This window comes from Anomaloglossus baeobatrachus, chromosome 5 (genome assembly GCF_048569485.1).
Source record: "Anomaloglossus baeobatrachus isolate aAnoBae1 chromosome 5, aAnoBae1.hap1, whole genome shotgun sequence".
Lineage (NCBI taxonomy): Eukaryota > Metazoa > Chordata > Amphibia > Anura > Aromobatidae > Anomaloglossus > Anomaloglossus baeobatrachus.
This window is the reverse complement of record NC_134357.1, coordinates 414,737,932-414,758,579: the sequence shown is the minus strand read 5'-3', so window position 1 is coordinate 414,758,579 and position 20,648 is coordinate 414,737,932. Positions and strand designations below refer to the sequence as shown.

The following is a 20,648-nucleotide window of genomic DNA, read 5'->3' as shown; positions in this document are numbered from 1 at the left end:
CACACTTTGCACAAGGAGAAGCTGTATGGGAGAGTGATGCAAAAGAAGCCTTTTCTGCAAGCACGCCACAAACAGAGTCGCCTGAGGTATGCAAAAGCACATTTGGACAAGCCAGTTACATTTTGAAAGAAGGTCCTGTGGACTGATGAAACAAAGACTGAGTTGTTTGGTCATACAAAAAGGCGTTCTGCATGGAGGCAAAAAACACGGCATTCCAAGAAAAGCACTTGCTACCCACAGTAAAATTTGGTGGAGGTTCCATCATGCTTTGGGGCTGTGTGGCCAATGCTGGCACCGGGAATCTTGTTAAAGTTAAGGGTCGCATGGAGTCAACTCAGTATCAGCAGATTCTTGACAATAATGTGCAAGAATCAGTGACGAAGTTGAAGTTATGCAGGGAATGGATATTTCAGCAAGACAATGATCCAAAACACCACTCCAAATCTACTCGGGCATTCATGCAGAGGAACAATTACAATTTTCTGGAATGGCCATCCCAGTCCCCAGACCTGAATATCATTGAAAATCTGTGGGATGATTTGAAGTGTCCATGCTTGGTGACCATCAAACTTAACTGAACTGGAATTGTTTTGTAAACAGGAATGGTCAAATATACCTTCATCCAGGAACTCATTAAAAGCTACAGGAAGTGACTAGAGGCTGTTATTTTTGCAAAAGGAGGTTCTTCAAAATATTATTGTCACTTTTATGTTGAGGTGCCCATACTTTTGCACCGGTCAAATTTTGTTTAAATGCGGATTGCACATTTTCTGTTAGTACAATAAACCTCATTTCAATCCAGAAATATTACTCAGTCCATCAGTTATTAGATACATGAAACTGAAATAGCTGTTGCAAAAACCCAAACTGTTATAAAGAAAAAAGGTTAACATTAATAGGGGTGCCCAAACTTTTTCATATGACTGTATGTGTATAATTTGCAGTATATGTATGAATGTGTGTGTATAATATACCATTCCCAAGGGTTCCTTAAGACATCTGTTCTTCACATATGAGCTCTATCTGTTTTTTTTCATGGGTAGAACGCTTGTCTATGCAGCTGTTCACGTTAGTGTATGTTTCTAGACTTGGCGACCCACACAAATTCACAGGTACATGTCCGAGTCTCTGATCAATCTCATCAATGTAAGTGTATGAGTACATGAAAAAAAACCAGATGTCATCAGTGTGCTGTCTTTTCTTTGTTTTTTCCTTGTACTGTTTGATAGGATGAGGTTGCAAAACTTCCAGATTTTTTTTTTTTCATATGAGAAAAACTGATGAAACTCTGATGGTAAAAACGGTCATAGACCAAAGTCTGATGAAGATCTGAGCATACACATTGATAAAACACAGATCGTTAATGTATATGGGGAGATTCAATGACCTCTGCATGAACCCTAATGAGAATCGCTGTACGAGACTAATATTCCCACCATGCAGTGAACATTTATTTGGTAGACACCAGTTCTGCACACTATATACTGTACATGCTTCTAGTACAGATATACATAATGATCTGCCCTCTTCTTGGAGTCTTTTACTTTTCCAGGTTCTTCCACTTGGATCAGACTATTATGCCATGACTCCTCTCCAGAGTTTGCCACAGAGGCACCTTTCTCTTTTCACACTTCCAGGACCATCCGCATCGATCGCCAATGTGCACAAGTTCTCCATCCTACTGATACTCCAAATTCTGTTCCTGTTCCTAACCATGGCGTAGTATGCGGCTCTCTGAATACTATACTGCGCAAAAATTGGTGTTATTGCAATACCCCATGTGCCTCTTAGGCAATAATACAGTTCTATGTGGCTCCCTTTGAAGGCTATAATTCTTATAGTACCCCCTTTTAAAGTAATAATGCCCCTTAATAAGTAATTATTCCTGCAGTGCCTCCTTATCAAATAATGGTCTCAACTGTTATGTAAAATGTAGTAATTTCCCCCTCAGCATCTTCAGCCTCTTGTCATGTCATGATGATGGTTCAGAATTATTTAATATCTTTAGTTTATAGAATATAGTCACCTTTATAAATCTTTACATACACTCCTCAAGATTCAAAATTGCAATAGCAAGAAGAAAAAGTTGTGGAATATACACATGATGAAAAAATCTAAACAACATTTTTAAAACATCTCAATTAATTTAGTATTAAGCACAAACACCATACAGAAATCCCAGCACTTACACACCTTGGCAGCTATCCAAAAAGTAATTAATGGTTGTTTGAGGAATGTTCTGCCACGCCAAATGCATTTTGGTACGCAGATCATAAAGATCCACTGCTAACGGCTCCCTATGGATTGCCGATCAATGATGTCCAGAGACACTGCAGGATGGCAGCATGTTTGACCTGTGCCAATCTGCGCACGTTAACTGGCCAAGAACAGCGCATCTGAATGCACCTTTATTTAGTTGGCTCATGATACAGGTCTGACATAGAAGGCCATCTATCTCTAGTGTGTATTGTAACAGAGGGGGATATTTGTGATGGTCTTAAATGTATTCTCCAATATTTCACCATTAGGAAAGATTCCAGGTGAAGAACCCACCAGCTGCCTATATAAAGAAACTGAGAAGTTGTGGGGAAACAGGTGTGATCATTCAAAAGGTAAGATGGAGACCATGGATGCTCCTTCAATCTGATTCTTTCGATAGGGTGTACACAGACTCCCAACTGTTGGAAGAGAGGAGTCTTGACTGATATGAATAAGGTTGGGTTGACCCCTCCAACTTTCATTGTCCGAAAACAAACTGTGAACTCCAGATTGGCCACACGTCTACTGACTCAGACTCAACAGCCTCAAAAACCTATGGGACACTGTAGAGGTGGATCAGGAGACCCCAGGACGGTTCAGACATCACTGTCAGAACTCAAGCTGGTTTCACATGTCTGACTTTCAAAGGCTTAAGCCCACGTCTCACTAAGCGACATCGCTAGCGACATCGCTGCTGAGTCACGTTTTTTGTGACACAACAGCGATCTTGCTAGCTCATGTCGCTGTGTGTGACATCCAGCAATGATCTGGCCACTGCTGTGAAGTCGTCGGTCGTTGCTGAATGTCCGGGACCATTTTTTGGTCGTTGCTCTCCCGCTGTGAAGCACACATCACTGTGTTTGACAGCGAGAGAGCAACGATCTGAATGTGCAGGGAGCTGGCTTCTGCGGACACTGGTAACCAAGGTACACATCGGGTAACCAAGCAAAGGCTTTTCTTGGTTACCCAACATTTACCTTGGTTACCAGCGTCCGTAGCTTATAGAAGCTGGCTCCCTGCACATGTAGCCAAGGTACACATCGGGTAACTATAAGCAAAGCGCTTTGCTTAGTAACCCAATGTGTATTATGGTTACCAAGCACAGCGTCATTACATGGTTCGCTGGTGGCTGATCTCTGATCGCTGTGGACATCTGCCTGTTTGACAGGTCACCAGCGAACATGTAGCGACGCTCCAGCGATCCCTGCCAGGTCAGATCGCTGGTGGGATCGCTGGAGCGTTGCTTAGTGTGACGGTTACCTTTAGGGGTACTTCTCACATAGCGAGATCGCTTCTGAGTCACAGGTTTTGTGACGTACCAGTGACCTCATCAGCGATCTCGCTGTGTGTGACACTAAGCACCGACCTGGCCCCTGCTGTGAAATCGCTGATCGTTACACAATGTTCTGGTTAATTTTTTGCTCGTTGGTCTCCCACTGTGCTGCACACATCAGCGTGTTTGACAGCGTGAGACCAACGAGCACCGACTCTGTGTAAGCAGCGGTACGGTGGTAACCAGGGTAAATATCGGGTAACTAAACAAAGCGCTTTGCTTAGTAACCCAATGTGTATTATGGTTACCAAGCACAGCGTCGTTACATGGTTCGCTGGTGGCTGATCTCTGATCGCTGTGGAGATCTGCCTGTTTGACAGCTCACCAGCGAACATGTAGCGACGCTCCAGCGATCCCTGCCAGGTCAGATCGCTGGTGGGATCGCTGGAGCGTTGCTTAGTGTGACGGTTACCTTTAGGGGTACTTCTCACATAGCGAGATCGCTGCTTAGTCACAGGTTTTGTGACGTACCAGTGACCTCATCAGCGATCTCGCTGTGTGTGACACTAAGCACCGACCTGGCCCCTGCTGTGAAATCGCTGATCGTTACACAATGTTCTGGTTAATTTTTTGCTCGTTGGTCTCCCACTGTGCTGCACACATCAGCGTGTTTGACAGCGGGAGATCAACGAGCACCGACTCTGTGTAAGCAGCGGTACGGTGGTAACCAGGGTAAATATCGGGTAACTAAACAAAGCGCTTTGCTTAGTAACCCGATGTGTACCCTAGCTACGTATACAGGGAGGCAGCGCTGGCAGCCTGTAAGCGGTGTACACTGGTAACCAGGGTAAATATCGTGTAACCAAGCAAGTTACCCAATATTTACCCTGGTTACCAAGCGCAGTATCGTTACACGAGTCGCTGGTGCCTGGTCGTTGGGAAGAGCTGACAGTTTGACAGCTCACTAGCGATCCTGTAGGGATGTACCAGAGATCCTGACCAGGTCGTATCGTGGTCGGAATCGCTGGTACGTCGTTTAGTGAGACGGTACCCTAAGTCATGCCAATATGAGCACTACAGTGTTTGATTTAAGGGACATAGAAGAGATCAGAGACCCGCTGTACACAATACGACTGGGGCTTCTTTTTTAATGTTTGGTCAGTTTATTGCACTGGATCATTTTAGGGCAACAGCTTGGAGCATATAAGCCTCTGCCATTTTCCACTTACCTCGATTGTTAATAGCCACCTATGTAGAGGGGGGGGTCTACTTCAGTTTAAAGTGCCCCATATACTGCGAAATGTACAACCTTCCCCTCTTGCTTTAGCGAAGTCGTTGGGTTATAATTATTCTATGATGTTCTGGAACATGAAAGAGCAAGCTTTAATTAATAGGAACACATTGTATATACATTAGAGCCAAATTTTGTCATGTTTAGGGACTGTGGTCATCTAAGCCCTGAGAGATGGAGAACATGTCACTTTGACCATGGTCCATATTATAGCATAGAATAGATGAAGCTATTCTATAAGTTTATGGAAAAAGATTTGGGATAAGATTTAGTACGAGTATAGCTTGCAATTTATTCACAAACATTCCTACTTCTTCTTGGCTTAGAAGTCAAGTAGGCGGTCCTAATCAGTGATTTACTACTTTCATATGAATGTGCACACAGATATAGCTGCCAGTCATTGATTATACCTCCCACTGGACTCCTAAGCATTTATATAGCAGGGATACGAATAAATAAAATATAGGGTATAATGAATTTTATCCATATTAACTCCACTGAGCTCCTCCTACCCTATACCACCTGTACAGTAGTTGAGCTACATTTCTCAGCAATAGCCATGTGAACGCAGTTGAGCTGTTCTGGCCACCGCTAGACCTAAAAACAGCTGAAAGTTGGGTGTCCAGGCTGGCAGATGCCCACCAAGATGATATTGATCACTTGGATAAAATCTGAAAATCATGAGCCTAGGCAACCTCTCCCTAAATCCTGCTTGATAACTCATTACAAATATCTAAGTATTTGTGTATTTTGAAGATTGTATAATTTGTTTCCTTTAGTTTAAGAGGAAAGATAGGGAAGAGTCCACCAAGGTTCTTCGAGAACTGGAGATCTCCCTGAGGACCAATCACATTGGGTGAGTCTTCATGTTGACTTATTTGTGATATTAATAGACTAAGCTGGTTTGTTTTATCCATTTGTTACCTCTTATTATTGGCATTGTATAAGATCAGTGAAAATCCGTCCAGACACCATGCCGCTCCTCGGGCTGTGTCTGGTATTGTAGAACCGTCCCATTCAAGTAAAAACCGCAAAACCAGACACAGCCCAGAGGAATAAGGACAGTGCTGTTTTTGGAGGCAAACACTTCTTATTTAAAGCCTCCTGTAAATTCCAGAATGAACCTTTAGAATTAACCAATTGTTATTTATTGCAGTATAATGTATCTTAAAGCTACTTGTGTTAAAGGGAACAAAACATCAGGATTTTCATGTATAAGGTGCAGCCAGTGCAGTACTGGCACTATCGGGCACATTGTGTACATACTATTAGGGGGCAGCTCGGGTGTTTAGGCAGTGAAATCCAAGTTTATAAAGTTTGAAAATTCATGCACGTTTTGATTGACGTGTGCACCACTCTCCTAATGTCCGGGCGTGTTATGCACGTGTATCCCCGCCCCCCCCCCGCCGCCTGTTCCTCCCTCTCTGTGGTTGTATTCAAATTTCTCTCTTCAGAAACATGGCGCCAGAGTTGGCACCTGCGCATAGCGCTTATCTCCGGCACCATGTTTCTGATGCCCACAGTAGCTAGTATTACCTGCAGCTACGATATCGTGCCGCCCCAGGACATCGTGCCAGCACAGCAGCCGCCTAGGACACCGGGACGCCACAGGAAAAAGCCGACAGCAGCCTGCCAGCGACATCGGGGGTCAGGTGAGGTAAGTTCACAATGGACTCACATGACCCCGTGACGGCAGTGCTGCGAGATCCGGTCACGGTGTCCTGGGACGGCACGATATCGTAGCTGCAGGTAATACTAGCTACTGTGGGCTTCAGAAACATGGCGCTGGAGATAAGCGCTATGCGCAGGTGCCAACTCCGGCGCCATGTTTCTGAAGAGAGAAATTTGAATACAACCAGAGAGAGGGAGGAGCAGGCAGTGGGGGGCGGGGACACGTGCATAACACTCCCGGACATCAGGAGAGAGGGAGGAACAGGCGGCGGGGGGCGGGGATCCACGTGCATAACCCCCCCGGACATCAGGAGAGAGGGAGGAGCAGGCAGTGGGGGGCGGGGACACGTGCATAACACGCCCGGACATCAGGAGGGAGGGAGGAACAGGCGGCGGGGGGCGGGGATCCACGTGCATAACCCCCCCGGACATCAGGAGAGAGGGAGGAGCAGGCAGTGGGGGACGGGGACACGTGCATAACACGCCCGGACATCAGGAGAGAGGGAGGAACAGGTGGCGGGGGGCGGGGATACACGTGCATAACACGCCCGGACATCAGGAGAGAGGGAGGAACAGGTGGCGGGGGGCGGGGATACACGTGCATAACACGCCCGGACATCAGGAGAGAGGGAGGAACAGGTGGCGGGGGACGGGGATACATGTGCATAACCCCCCGGACATTAGCAGCAGAGGTGCACACGTCAATCAAAAAGTGCTTGATTTTTCAAACTTTATAAAGTTGGATTTCACAGCCTAAACACCCGAGCTGCCCCCTGATGGTATGTACAGCCTGTGCCTGATAGTGCCAGTACTGCACTGGCTGCACCTTATACACGAAAATCCTGATGTTTGGTTCCCTTTAAGTAGGAAAATGGGAAATTCTTCGTTTTGCTGTGGAGGGAATCACTAAGCAGCTGACTGATCCCTATAATTAACAAAAAGCCAGACCTGTTAACCCCACCTTAAAAGGAATATGTCAGCAGGTTTTTGCTAGCCCATATGACAACAGCATGATGTAGGGGCAGAGATCCTGATTCCAGCTATATATCCCTTACTTGCTGTAAGTTTTGATAAAATCCACTATTTTATCTACTACAGATCAACCAATTCTCTGAATTCTGAGCTCTGTATAACCTCACCCACATCACCGATTGGCATCTCTCTGTGTACACTGTGCATAGGCAGAAAGCTGCTCATCAGTGATGGGGCAATGTTATACAGAGCTCATGAATATAGAAGACTATATGGTAGCTCGTGCACTAGTCCTATAGTGATAATCTCCTGCTGATAAAACAATGTTTTTATAAAAACTGCGGCAAGCAGCCTGATGAGTGACACATTGCTAGAATCAGGATCTCTGCCCCTACATTATGCTGCTCTCTGATTAGGTAACGAAAACCTGGTGGCAGTTTCCCTTTATAATGTGTTAACCAGTAAATTTCAATTGCATATTAATAGGCCAAGGGAGGCAAGAAAAAAAGACTCCTTTGGAACGGCTTCTTCATTCTAAGCGCTGGTATCAACAAGCACAGGGTGCAGCATTCATATTTCATCTGAGCCAAAATAAACAGTGCCGCTTCTCCCTTGACTGAATGTAAATGCAATCAAGGTCTAATAGTGGACAACCCTTTAATGTTACCAACTATTGACAAAATATTGGTATTTTGGTGTAACTGAAATACCTCCTCTCCACACACCCATCTTCATATGTATAGGGTCCCAAACTCTTCAGCATTCCTTAGAGAGGGAACAATTGGGGGAAGAATTCTGTAAAGAGGTCGTTACTGTTGAGGAAACGTAAACCCAGAAATACACTTGGCGTTATTACATACTGGCGATACAGCAATGTAATGTAGGACAGGATGGCTCTTGGTTCCTTTATTAGAGTGGAATCAGGGTCTCTGCCCCTACATCATGCTGATAACAGATTTCCATTAGAGATGTTGTGTAATAGTGCGGTCACGACTGCAGCACACATAACTGCTGCAGCCAATGATTGATCACAGCAGTTCTGCCAGTGTAAATGGCCCATTCCACTGAAATCAGTCATTGGCTGCAGCGGTGATGTGTACTGTAACCGTGAAGTTATCGATGCTACCAGGAAACAAAGACCAGACCCAGAACTGGAACCAGAGAGGATGATCACTGGCTGATTTTATTATTTTAAGACTACGCTGGTCAAGACAGAACAGAAGTCTATATGCGGAATTATCCTTTACCCCTTTAAAGAGGACCAATCACCAGGATTTTCCTATATAACCTAAAGTCACTGCTATACTGGCGCTATCAGGCTGATTCTATACCTTTTAGTTGTGAGATCAGATGTATAGTTTATGAAATATAGGCAAGTAAAGTTTGTGAAATACACGGTTATTTGATTGATATGTGCTGTAGAATATCTAGTAGGTGGGTCGGGTTTTGCCAGTTATTTCCACCCCTGTCTGCCTGCCTACCCTTCCTCCCCTCTGTCTTTCTTCCCCCTGTAATAACCGAGACAGAGGGAGGAAGGCCTGGCAGGCAGACAGGGGCGGAAATAACTACCAAAACCCGACAAACCTACTAGATATGTGGCGCCCCTGACCTGGTCAGGCACCACTGAGTACTGCACCCACGCTGGGTGAGTGCAAACAGGTAATCCTGATGGCTGGAATAGGGTGTGGACACAGACACATAGTGACCAGGTCTCACACACATCTTAGAGGGGACCCCTGGGCAGACCCAGCTAATGGTGGGTGGAGAAGCTGGTTGCTAGGTTGCAGTGGCAGGCACAGAGGGGAGGCAGTAGTGAACCAGTCTGAAGTGAGGAAGCGCAGTGTGCAGTCGCAGAAGGAGGATGTGCGCGGTGTCACTAGTCAGACCCTGCACGTGGGGTGGCTGTCGGCAGGGGAGTTCGGTTGCCGCACAGTCAGCCTGAAAGACACCTCAGGAAAGAGCGAGGTGATTGAGTACGGGGACTCCTGGTAGACCAGGCCTGCACGCGGAAACAGGTCCCTAGAGCAGAAACCCAGTGGATCGGTCTGCTAAACCTGCTGGTGAGGGTGCTGGATGTGCCTCACCAACCAACACCGAGTCCGCAGCATCAGCAGCAACGAGGGGGCCCATAAGTGAGATAGGGCAAGAAGCCATCTTTACTTGGTCCACGCTGCCAGCAAACGGGCCAGAAAGGGGAGAAAAGGCAGTTGCGACTTCCCTGGGTGATTCCCGCAATACTTCAAGTCAGGGGTCATCTCAAACAAGAAGGGCTAGGAAGGCGAGTTGACAGTCACCCCTGGACCAGCCTGAAGGATACCTGGCTCCCCCTGCAGTTTGTCTCCGCATCACCCGGGTTACCTCACAGTGAACAACTGAACGTGAGTAAAAACCGTGAAAGACATTCTGGACTGTGTGTGAGTTCTTCTGTGACCTGTGGTTCTATGCACTTGCACTCGAGCCCCTGGGGCCAGCCTCACTCTCGGGAGGCCACACCATCTAGCTGCAAATACCATCGGCCCCAGACGCTCACTAAACTGCAGTGGCGGTCACCCCTCATCCTGACCGCAAAACAGAGAGTGGCGTCACGACTAAGATAGTAAAATCCAACCTACCTGTTGTCCTGCTGAATGTGCGTTTTTTAGCGGCCAAAAATGCTGTATCTTTGTGGTCAAACAAAAAGGCAATGTGCACACACAGCCTTAATCTGGAATACCACACTTGACTTGTGGTAGGTGTGCTGCCATTTTCTGTTGCTGGACAGTAGCCAGAGTGAAAAGTTGCTATAAACAGTGTCACTCATTCTGGAGGACCCATCACATCGCCGCATTACACGGACAGGGGTTGATTTCAATCAGCAGCATGTAATGCCTCTTTTTTCCTGTGGAGGCACTGCAGGGAAATTGAATACCTGCTGCCCGGTTCTCCTGCACATGACCCTGGAATTGTAGATTCCGGCCAAAATTAAGCACACACACCCCTTTTTCAATTCCCCCTTATCTGCTAATAACCACTCAGACACCAATTTATCTTTGGATAATTTTGGCCATAGCAGCCATTTATTAAACAAATACATAACATGTAAAATTTTGCATTGTGGTAAAGGTCCTTGAAGCTAAAACCCTGGTGATTCCCATAACCAAGCCATATAACCAAATTGCTCCCAGCCGTTACCCACACTGGCTCAGGAGCACCAAAGTGTAAGGGTTATTCCTTCATTAACCACCAAAAACACCCACGGGGGCCCCGACATACCCCGTCGGGATCCCCCAAAAATCACCAGGTGACCAACCATTCTGCCAATGAGGGGATCCATACCCGGATGGGTTCCCCGAACCAATTTAGAACCAACTTCAAGGACCCACCAAAAACCTGCCACCAGGCCACTACGACCCGATAAACTTCCATATCGCCTCCCACAAAACTTGCAGCCCATTGCGAACTCAAAGTCTTTTAGGGAGGGCGGGTGGGACTCTCACTGGTGTCCCAGAGCGGGAAAAGTGCCGCTCCTCCCCCAGCTTCACCTTTTTACTATACCCTGACTTACTCCCCCTCCCCTACCCGTGACATCATGATCTCCACTCCAATCAGTGTCATGCTGGCCTCCACACATGCCCGGGGGGAGGGGGGGGTCAGTCCTCCGGCCATTCTTGACCCTGGAATTGTAGATTCCGGCCAAAATTAAGCACACACACCCCTTTTTCAATTCCCCCTTATCTGCTAATAACCACTCAGACACCAATTTATCTTTGGATAATTTTGGCCATAGCAGCCATTTATTAAACAAATACATAACATGTAAAATTTTGCATTGTGGTAAAGGTCCTTGAAGCTAAAACCCTGGTGATTCCCATAACCAAGCCATATAACCAAATTGCTCCCAGCCGTTACCCACACTGGCTCAGGAGCACCAAAGTGTAAGGGTTATTCCTTCATTAACCACCAAAAACACCCACGGGGGCCCCGACATACCCCGTCGGGATCCCCCAAAAATCACCAGGTGACCAACCATTCTGCCAATGAGGGGATCCATACCCGGATGGGTTCCCCGAACCAATTTAGAACCAACTTCAAGGACCCACCAAAAACCTGCCACAACGAGGGCACCTTGATAACCTTCAAGTGCCTGAGACCCCCCCTCAATAGCAAAGCTCGCTCAATACCTCCCTGCAATCCAAGTGCCCACAATCAATCCGTACTGCATTCAAATGCACCCCATCTGCCTACCAAAATTCGTCATCCTCTCGCTCCAGCTCAAAATGCCGAGCTGCGACTCCCACGTTGCAGCCCCCAAATTTTTTTGAGATAACCCTATTAACTTTCACCCGCACCTTATTCAGCTTCTCCACAGACCATGCTTTCCGCCCAAACCCTTCTTGGGACAATGTCCCACCACACAATTATCACGCCTGGAAAAGACACCCATAACCGCAACAAGTCATGCTTAGTATCTTTATCAAAATGCGAGAAAGCCGCTCACCCAAATAGGTCCCTCGACGCGTAAAACCAAAATGTCAGGGGGCCTGCCCAAATGAGCATAGTTATGCACCCCCTGCAACACCGTATTCCACCCCATACCCCCGATTCCAAGCCATCCGACAAGAGCCCTATCCCTCCGACAAAATTTAGCTGTCTCCTGTTCCTTCTCGTATCTGCTCTCTGTGTTCCCCAGCACACATTAGAATGGCCCAAGATCCAGACCAGGCAGGAAAAAAGGGGGGGGGGGTGTCTGAAAAACAAAGCACTAACAAAAATACCAAGTAGCTCCAATACCACCCCAAAGAATGACACCCCCCCCACCCCCCCCTCCATCAGAACCAGTCTTCCGATCAATTGCCCCTGAAACATTGCGAACCCACGACTTACAACGCTGAGACTTCCATCGACCAATCTGTTTAACTGTCTGCGCAGGGAGACCACACCTAGAGGTTTCCATTGCCGCCCCAATACGAAAAGAATGCAACGCAAACCTCGCCAACCAGACCCAATGATTTCAAACATGCCCAAAAAACACTAATGAACTAATATCTGGACAAAAAGACCCGTCCTCGAGACATAACAATGGGCCATCCTGACTCGGGTGGACCTTTGCAAAGCTCAAAACGCACTGCCAATGGCACATACCTGATGCCATAACCTTCCCTAAACGAACCCGCCTGCCCCCACTTGATCCGTTTTTGATTTCTGGATCCAAAATTCGATCCCCATGCTCCAAAAATAGGACGTCACTATTACCCAAGCCCCCGGGGCACGTCATACTGGGAAATACCAATTCGCCAATACACCAAGCCCCGAAAAACCGCCAACGAAAAGCCAACCGCAACAATGATACCTTAATTCCCTACCCAAACATTCCAATAAGCTAAATAACACAGGCCGTCTACCTATGGCCCCTATGCAAACCCTTCAACGCCTGAACTACCCAAAAATTTTTTCCAATCCTGTACACCTCGCAACCAGAAATCAAATGCCAACCCTGTAATCAAATGACTCAACTTCGTGGAAGACCAACCTGTTATCGCCACTCCCCCGATTTTCCCAGGAACAGTCCTAACTGGGAATCCTCATTCAGCATGCAACCACCCAACCACTACTCCCAGGAACCCATGTGGCCTAATACGCCGCCCACGTGGTACCAGTCAAACTGCCTGAATCCGTGGTCTTGCTGCTTGAAGACCACGCTCCAAAGCTGCGCAGGGGACTACAAGCTGCTGCCGTCCGCCACTACCGCAAAATCCCGGAAACAATCTCACTGAAACAGGAAAGGAAATCCGCTATTAGGTTCTCTATACCTGGTACCTGAGCCGCTGTGACCCGTATTAATTTCCCAACAAATAAAGACCAACTGCCGCAACACCCGAACAACTTGGGTAGAATATGCCGAGCCGTTATTAATCGCCAGCACCACCCCCATATTGTCCCAGTTGAACCGGATCTACTTATTCTACAACTGGTCACTCCCCAAATGGAGTGCGACCATCATTGGAAAAAATTTCCAATAGCGACACATTCCTTGTCAACCCCTCCGCCATCCAACTTTCTGGTCACCAATCCGCACATCACTGACCCTGAAAAAAGGCCCCGAAACCTGAGTCACCCGCAGCATCTGTAAACAATTCCAATTTGAAATTAACCACTACCTCATCCTTAAGCAACGAACCACCATTGCCCTGCTCCCCAAAAAATTCTCCCCCAAACCAACAAGTCCGCTCAATGTTCCTCCGACAAACTTATGTAGGGGTGAAGAGCAAGCACTCCAGCTGTAGCGCAAGCTAGCCGACGTGAAAACTCGGCCCATTGACATTACCCGACACGCAAAATTAAGTTTCCCCCAATAGCGATTGAACCTCCTTTAATTGTAACTTCCTCACCCGGCATGCCCTTGCTACCTCAACCTTAAGCGTGGCAACCTGTCGTCAGGAAGCCGAACCTCCCAAATCACTGAGTCAATTACAATGGCCATAAACTAAATACAGGTATTTGGCCGAACAGTTTTTCCCCAGGTGCCAAAGGCACCCCAAAGCCTCTCGCTATCCATTCCATTGCTGCTAGAATTCTTGTGCCTGTGCCGAAACAGCCAATCCCACACACCGACAATTCATCCCGGTAAGGTACCAGTGATGCCAAACCAGAAACATCACGCCCCCCCATTCTAAAAAAGAACAAAAGGTTTCAACAAATGTGCACGATACTGCACTACTCATTGGCAAGCGGGGGTCTCCAAAACAATCTCCCTTCCAAAAACAAACTAATAACGAACACAATTTTGGATGAACTGGTAAGAGCCGGACAGCTGCCTCAATATCTATCTATTGCCATCAACATACCCCTCCCACAACTCTTTACCTACTTTGTAGCCTCATCAAACGACGTATACACCACCTAACGAAGCTCAGCCAGTATACCATCATTCGCTGACCTACCCCTGGGATGAGACAAATGGTGGATTAGCCGAACTTTACCTGGCTCCTCCTTGGGCCCCCCCCCCGAATGACGAAACCACAAAATAAGAAAAAGTAGGGGGGTGACTAACTGTGCCCCCCATTCTCCCCAACGCCACCTCCTTTCCTAACTTTCCACCTACCAGCGCCAAATGTTGATACACCAAGGGAGATTCCTGGTTGTCCCTGGAACTTCAAAAACAGGGGAAGGAATCCTGAAACCCTCCCCAAAACCCAACCTCAACCTTCAGCTTTGTCCCTAACAGGATCCCTATTTAGGTACGGCAGCATCGCAACTAAGCTCACCGGTGTCTGACCCTTGGACACCCCATGGGATGCTCCGTTACAATAGGTGCGGAGATGTCCAAACAACGACAAGTGGCACTGACTTGCCTTCCCCCTCATTAACTTACCAACACGAACTTGACTTCTAGGACCCTGTCTGTCCGTACTGACCACCGGCACCCCAGCTTCCTAACCGGCCGGGGAACCCTGCCCCGCCCTGAAATGACTGCCCATATCTGGCTGCCGCCATCACCCGCAACCACAAGCCTATATCCTTCTGATCCCATCTTATGGATGGACGGTAGCCATCCTCTGATGACACTGCTCCTCATAACGGATCCAGGTCTACCCCCCATAAATCCTATAGGCCTCACCAATCGAGCCCATATAGCAAAACAACTGAAAACAATTCTCTGGCGCCTTTCGCCAATTACTCTTGCCCAAACTGCAACGCCTTAAACCTATTAGCATAAGTCTGAGGAATCAAGTGCCATCGCCACTTCTCCCCATCTTCCTTCTTGCTATCGTCTTTTCCCCCTTTGTCAAAATAAATTTTTGCCACCTCCTTACTCCTTTCAGTTTGAACTGCCACTAATACAGGGGAAGAGATACTCCCAACTGTGGACTCACTAGCCGCAATGACGGACAAATTAACCCAAGCCGCCACTGGCGCCGGGGTTTTCCTGGCCCCTAATCCGTGCCCGCAACTGGTGAACGCAACTTCAATTCTGACAACTCCCCACTCAACGCATTCCCCCTAACACCCGCTGGCACCCCCAAACCTAACCCCAGCTGACCCGTCACCCCCCCTTTACTGTGTACCTAAACAGCATGTGAAGACAAACAAAACATGTAATCATACTCACCAGGCTGCACAAAGGTATAACCTCGCCAGCCGGACCACCTGTATCCTGACGTCCCTCCTGCCGATCTAGCATGACTTGGCTCCTCCCATCCGACTCTGCTCCATTGCTGTTTTAGCCGCGCGGCCCGAGGCCCCGCCGGCCGCATATCCTGGACCTGACGATCAGTAGCGCCGACCAACAGGGGGAGCTGCATATTATCCTCAGGGCTCTCCAAGCACGGCCCCCCCTGCTCCGCTCCATGTGGCCCCTCTCCCAGACAGGGCCTCTGTAGCCGCAGGCCCTGAATGCCAGGCCCGATGCAGTTCCGACCGCAGCCGCCTGGCTCCGCCCACCTCACAGGGATCCATCCGGGATACTATCGCTGCAGGGAGGAGGGGCTCAGGGCGCTCGGCCGGTACATCACCAGAGCGCCCCGCCGCACCGCTGACGTCACTCGCCGACAAGGCAGCAGCAGGCCCCGCCCCCAACTCCAGCGCAGGCCTGCCAACTGCCGCCGGGCCCAGCCGCCCGTCTGAATTCCTCCCAGGCCGGGGCCTGCCGGACCTCGCAGCTCGCGGCGTCCGGCCTGGAGGGTCCCCGGAGGGGCTTCTGTGGCGACGCTGGGCCCTGGGAGTCAGGTCAGGTGACCACCTCTCTGCCAGTCCAGACCTCCGGGGGCGCCGCTGTCGCAGGGGTGCCGGCCCTGCCCCCCCCCGGACTCCCACCGAAGATCCTTGCTATCAGGCTCTGCAGCCACCTGGGGGGATGGTCCCAGCAGCAGCTCTCAGCCGCTCCAGGAGCTGATCCACGGAGTCCATAGCAGGTACAGGGATGGGGACTCTCACTGGTGTCCCAGAGCGGGAAAAGTGCCGCTCCTCCCCCAGCTTCACCTTTTTACTATACCCTGACTTACTCCCCCTCCCCTACCCGTGACATCATGACCTCCACTCCAATCAGTGTCATGCTGGCCTCCACACATGCCCGGGGGGAGGGGGGGGTCAATGCTCCGGCCATTCATTATTCCTGATCACTAATGGCCCCAACATTGAGGCACACTATGGTCAGAAAAGAAGTGATCTTACTAAAAAAAAAAAAAAAAAAGTCCCTTAGGGAAGAAGACTAGGAGAACACTTTTGAGGATGTAAGTATAACAGATGAGTAACATTCAGAAACCAATTAGCTGCTGCTTACTTCTATTTTCTGCTTCTTACCATATCGGGTGATCACGCAGACATCCTTTCAGTGAGTGCATGTTATATAGAACGTTATAATGAGGATTATTTTAAAATTTATATATATACACTGAAGGGGAAGTTGATGTACATGTGGTCTGACCATCATTTGTGAATCCTTTGTGTTAAATAAAAGGAAACCTCTAGTTATTTTGTATTTAAAGGGAATCTGTCGGCAGGTTTTTGCTATGTAATCTAACAGCAGCATGACATTGCTATGTTTTATAGATATATACAAAAAGATAACATTGTTGAAATCTGGGATCACAAACACCGATGATTTGGAAAATGGCTTCTATAGAACCATCCACCCCTTTGGCACTGCGCGGAGATTCCAGGCACAGGCCATCTTAGTCAAAGTGGTTTAAAATCTACAGAGCCCCTTTATTCTGGAAATGAGCAGTGAACTGAGATCACGGTGAAAAGATAATTTGGGCTGGATTTCCCCTTTAAAATATATGACTAAGGTTCCTGGATGACGCATGGTATACAATGCCCTTTGCAAATAGATTTCATATATTTAACCACATTGTGACTAATCTACAGGATGAGGATGCAGGGAACTTTTTACATGAAAAACATTGATTTCTCTTGCCCAATATCCTCACATGACATTTACACTGAAATATAGAAAACGGTAGGCACAACCATAGGAAAAGCACACACTGACCAAAGGATATTTCCAGCTCAGACATTTACAAATCTGTTCCTCTCAACAATGGGATCCACTGACACTACCTTCTGGCCATTTTGAATGGAGTGGTTGCCATACATGTGTGGGTTTTTCTATCAACTTCTACAATGGTGCTTGAAAGTTTAGCAACATTTCCCAATTTCTCCTTATCCTGTGCAGAGTGTCATAGGGTGATAGTCATAGACAAGGTATTGACTCCGGACGCCCCAGCACGGTAAATGAAAGACATGGTCCTGGCTGGGTGTGTAGACTTGTGTTGTGTGGGCTGTACGCCCATGTAAGCCACATATCATCCTTGACATTGGCTGGCCAGGACTAGATGACTCACTTCCGTAAGGAGACCAACAGTTCAGTTTCAACAACAACTCTTTACTTAATGGTCCTTCCATAACAACTTTATTCACAAGATAGAGGTCACACAATTTCCAGGTTATTTCAGTTTTACAACACATCTCCAGACACATCCTCAGCTCCCGCTGGGTTATTCCTCATCTTATTGATCCTCTAAGTAACAGCACAACAGTACAATCCGGGTCAGTCACTTTCCCTTTTCGTGGCTCCACATCTACTCTCCTTCATAGAGTAGGGGATACAAGGATTTTGATCACTATGGCCAAAGTAGAGCCTTATGCTCCCAGATGCTTCCATATTCACGTCTCTTCTCCTTGTAGAGGAGGGGTAGGGGATAGCCAGTAGTGGCAGAGAATAGTCTTGTGCTCGAAGACTCTTGGTGAGACTCCGCCTGGGAAAGAACTTTGTCCACATACCAGTTTGTCTTGACTCGTTACCTTTTAGGCTTGGGACATTGTCGCTAAAGTCCCGTCCTCCGGATCCTTCTGCCTGAGGCCATTTCATTAGAAGGTCTGTCTCTAGTCTCAACATTGTCTTAAGGTACCGTCACACAAAGCAACATCGCTAGCAACATCGCTGCTGAGGCACAACTTGCTAGCGATGTTGCTGTGTGTGACATCCAGCAACAACCTGGCCCCTGCTGTGAGGTCGTTGGTTGTTGCTGAATGTTCTGGACCATTTTTTAGTTGTTGCTCTCCTGGTGTGAAACACACATCGCTGTGTGTGACAGCGACAGAGCAACAACTAAATGTGCAGTGAGCAGGGAGCCGGCTTCTGCGGACGCTGGTAACCAATGTAAATATCGGGTAACCAAGAAGCCCTGCTTCTTGGTTACCCAATGTTTACCATGGTTACCAGCGTCCGCAGAAGCCGGCTCCCTGCTGCCTGCACACGTAGCAGAGTACACATCGGGTAATTAATCCAATGTGTACTGTGGCTAGGTGTGCAGGGAGCCAGCGCTAAGTGGTCTGCGCTGGTAACCAAGGTAAATATCGGGTTGGTTACCCGATTTTACCTTAGTTACCAAGCGCAGCATGCTTCCACGTGTAGCGACGCTCCAGCGATCCCTGCCAGGTCAGGTTGCTGGTGGGATCGCTAGAGCGTCGCTTAGTGTGACATCTCACCAGCGACCTCCTAGCAACTTACCAGCGATCCCTATCAGGTTGTATCGTTGTTGGGATCGCTGGTAAGTTGTTTAGTGTGACTGGGCCTTTACGTTCTGTGTCTCGGTCAACACTTCAGCATGACTCTATCTCAATTAGGTCTCCTTTGTCCGTTTGCTCCCACAGGTCTCAGACTGCAAACAGCCTTGATGACCTGCAGACTGTACATCAGTTTCTGTCACACACACTGGGTTTTCACTAACCTTTTAGAATGAAACATTCTCTTTCCCTATGAGCAAACCCCTTCCACTGTGGGCTAGTCCCAACAATTAACTACTTCCTGCTCTACAGTTTCACAAGTACATATCAAAGTGATATACATTACACATTGCATGACCTCACAATCCACATACCACAATATTTACAAAAGATGCAGAACACAATTCACATTGACCTACATGAAAATATAGTATGTGATTGGTGTCTTCACTCTTCAGGGAACGAAACGCAACAGCACCTAGTCCACCACCTTACATCTGCATAAATTTCACTTAGAATAGGATTAGATTTGCACACAATCCTAAAAGTGGAAAATGAGAACAAAATCAAATAAGACAAAAAATATTGGACTTTATCATTTCTTTATTTGGGACAATCATCCGATATTAACTGTCTGAGTGAAAAAAGTATGTGAACCCCTGTTTTCAGTATCTTGTGTGACCCCCTCTGTGCAGCAATTACTGTATAGGCCCCTTTAGGGGTGCTTCACACACAGCGAGCTCACTGCCGAGATCGCTGCTGAGTCACGCTTTTTGTGACGCAGCAGTGACCTCATTAGCGATCTCGCTGTGTGTGACAATGAGCAGCGATCTGGCCCCTGCTGCGAGATCGCTGCTCGTTACACACAGCCCTGGTTCGTTTTCTTCAAAGGCGCTCTCCCACTGTGACACACAGATCGCTGTGTGTGACAGCGAGAGAGCGACAAATGAAGCGAGCAGGGAGCAGGAGCCGGTGTCTGACAGCTGAGGTAAGCTTGTAACCAAGATAAACATCGGGTAACCAAGGTGGTTACCCGATATTTACCTTAGTTACCAGCCTCTGCAGCTCTCACGCTGCCTGTGCTGCCGGCTCCGGCTCTCTGCACATGTAGCTGCATTACACATCGGGTTAATTAACCCGATGTGTACTGTAGCTAGGAGAGCAAGGAGCCAGCGCTCAGTGTGTGCGGCTCCCTGCTCCCTGCACACACACCTAAGCGGTGTGCGCTGGTAACTAATGTAAACATCGGGTAACCATACCCGATGTTTACCTTAGTTACCAGTCTCCGCAGCTTCCAGACGGCGGCTCCGTGCAAGCGCAGCGTCGCTTGCACGTCGCTGCTGGCTGGGGGCTGTTCACTGGTCGCTGGTGAGATCTGCCTGTTTGACAGCTCACCAGCGACCATGTAGCGATGCAGCAGCGATCCTGACCAGGTCAGATCGCTGGTCGGATCGCTGCTGCATCGCTAAGTGTGAAGGTACCCTTACACACTGAGACTTTCTAGCGATCCCACCAGCGATTCCGACCTGGCCGGGATCGCTGGAAAGTCTTTAAACAGTCGCTGGTGAGCTGTCAAACAGACAGATCTGGCCAACGACGCAGCAGCGATATGGACTTGCAGAACGACCTCGCTGGTCGTTGGGGACGTGTCACACAGCAGCTATTTGACGACTCACATGTTAGGCGCGTGGTGTT

General features: G+C 48.1%; 1 protein-coding gene across 1 annotated transcript in view; it reads left to right on the top strand.

Annotated features, from left to right (window-relative positions):
* FMNL1 (formin like 1) overlaps positions 1-20,648 on the top strand; it is a 125,719-nt gene that overhangs the window by 48,383 nt on the left and 56,688 nt on the right. The window contains exons 3-4 of the mRNA XM_075350260.1: positions 2,529-2,612; positions 5,603-5,679. Coding sequence (XP_075206375.1) covers positions 2,529-2,612; positions 5,603-5,679 — 161 coding nt within the window. The remainder of the gene's footprint in view (positions 1-2,528; positions 2,613-5,602; positions 5,680-20,648) is intronic.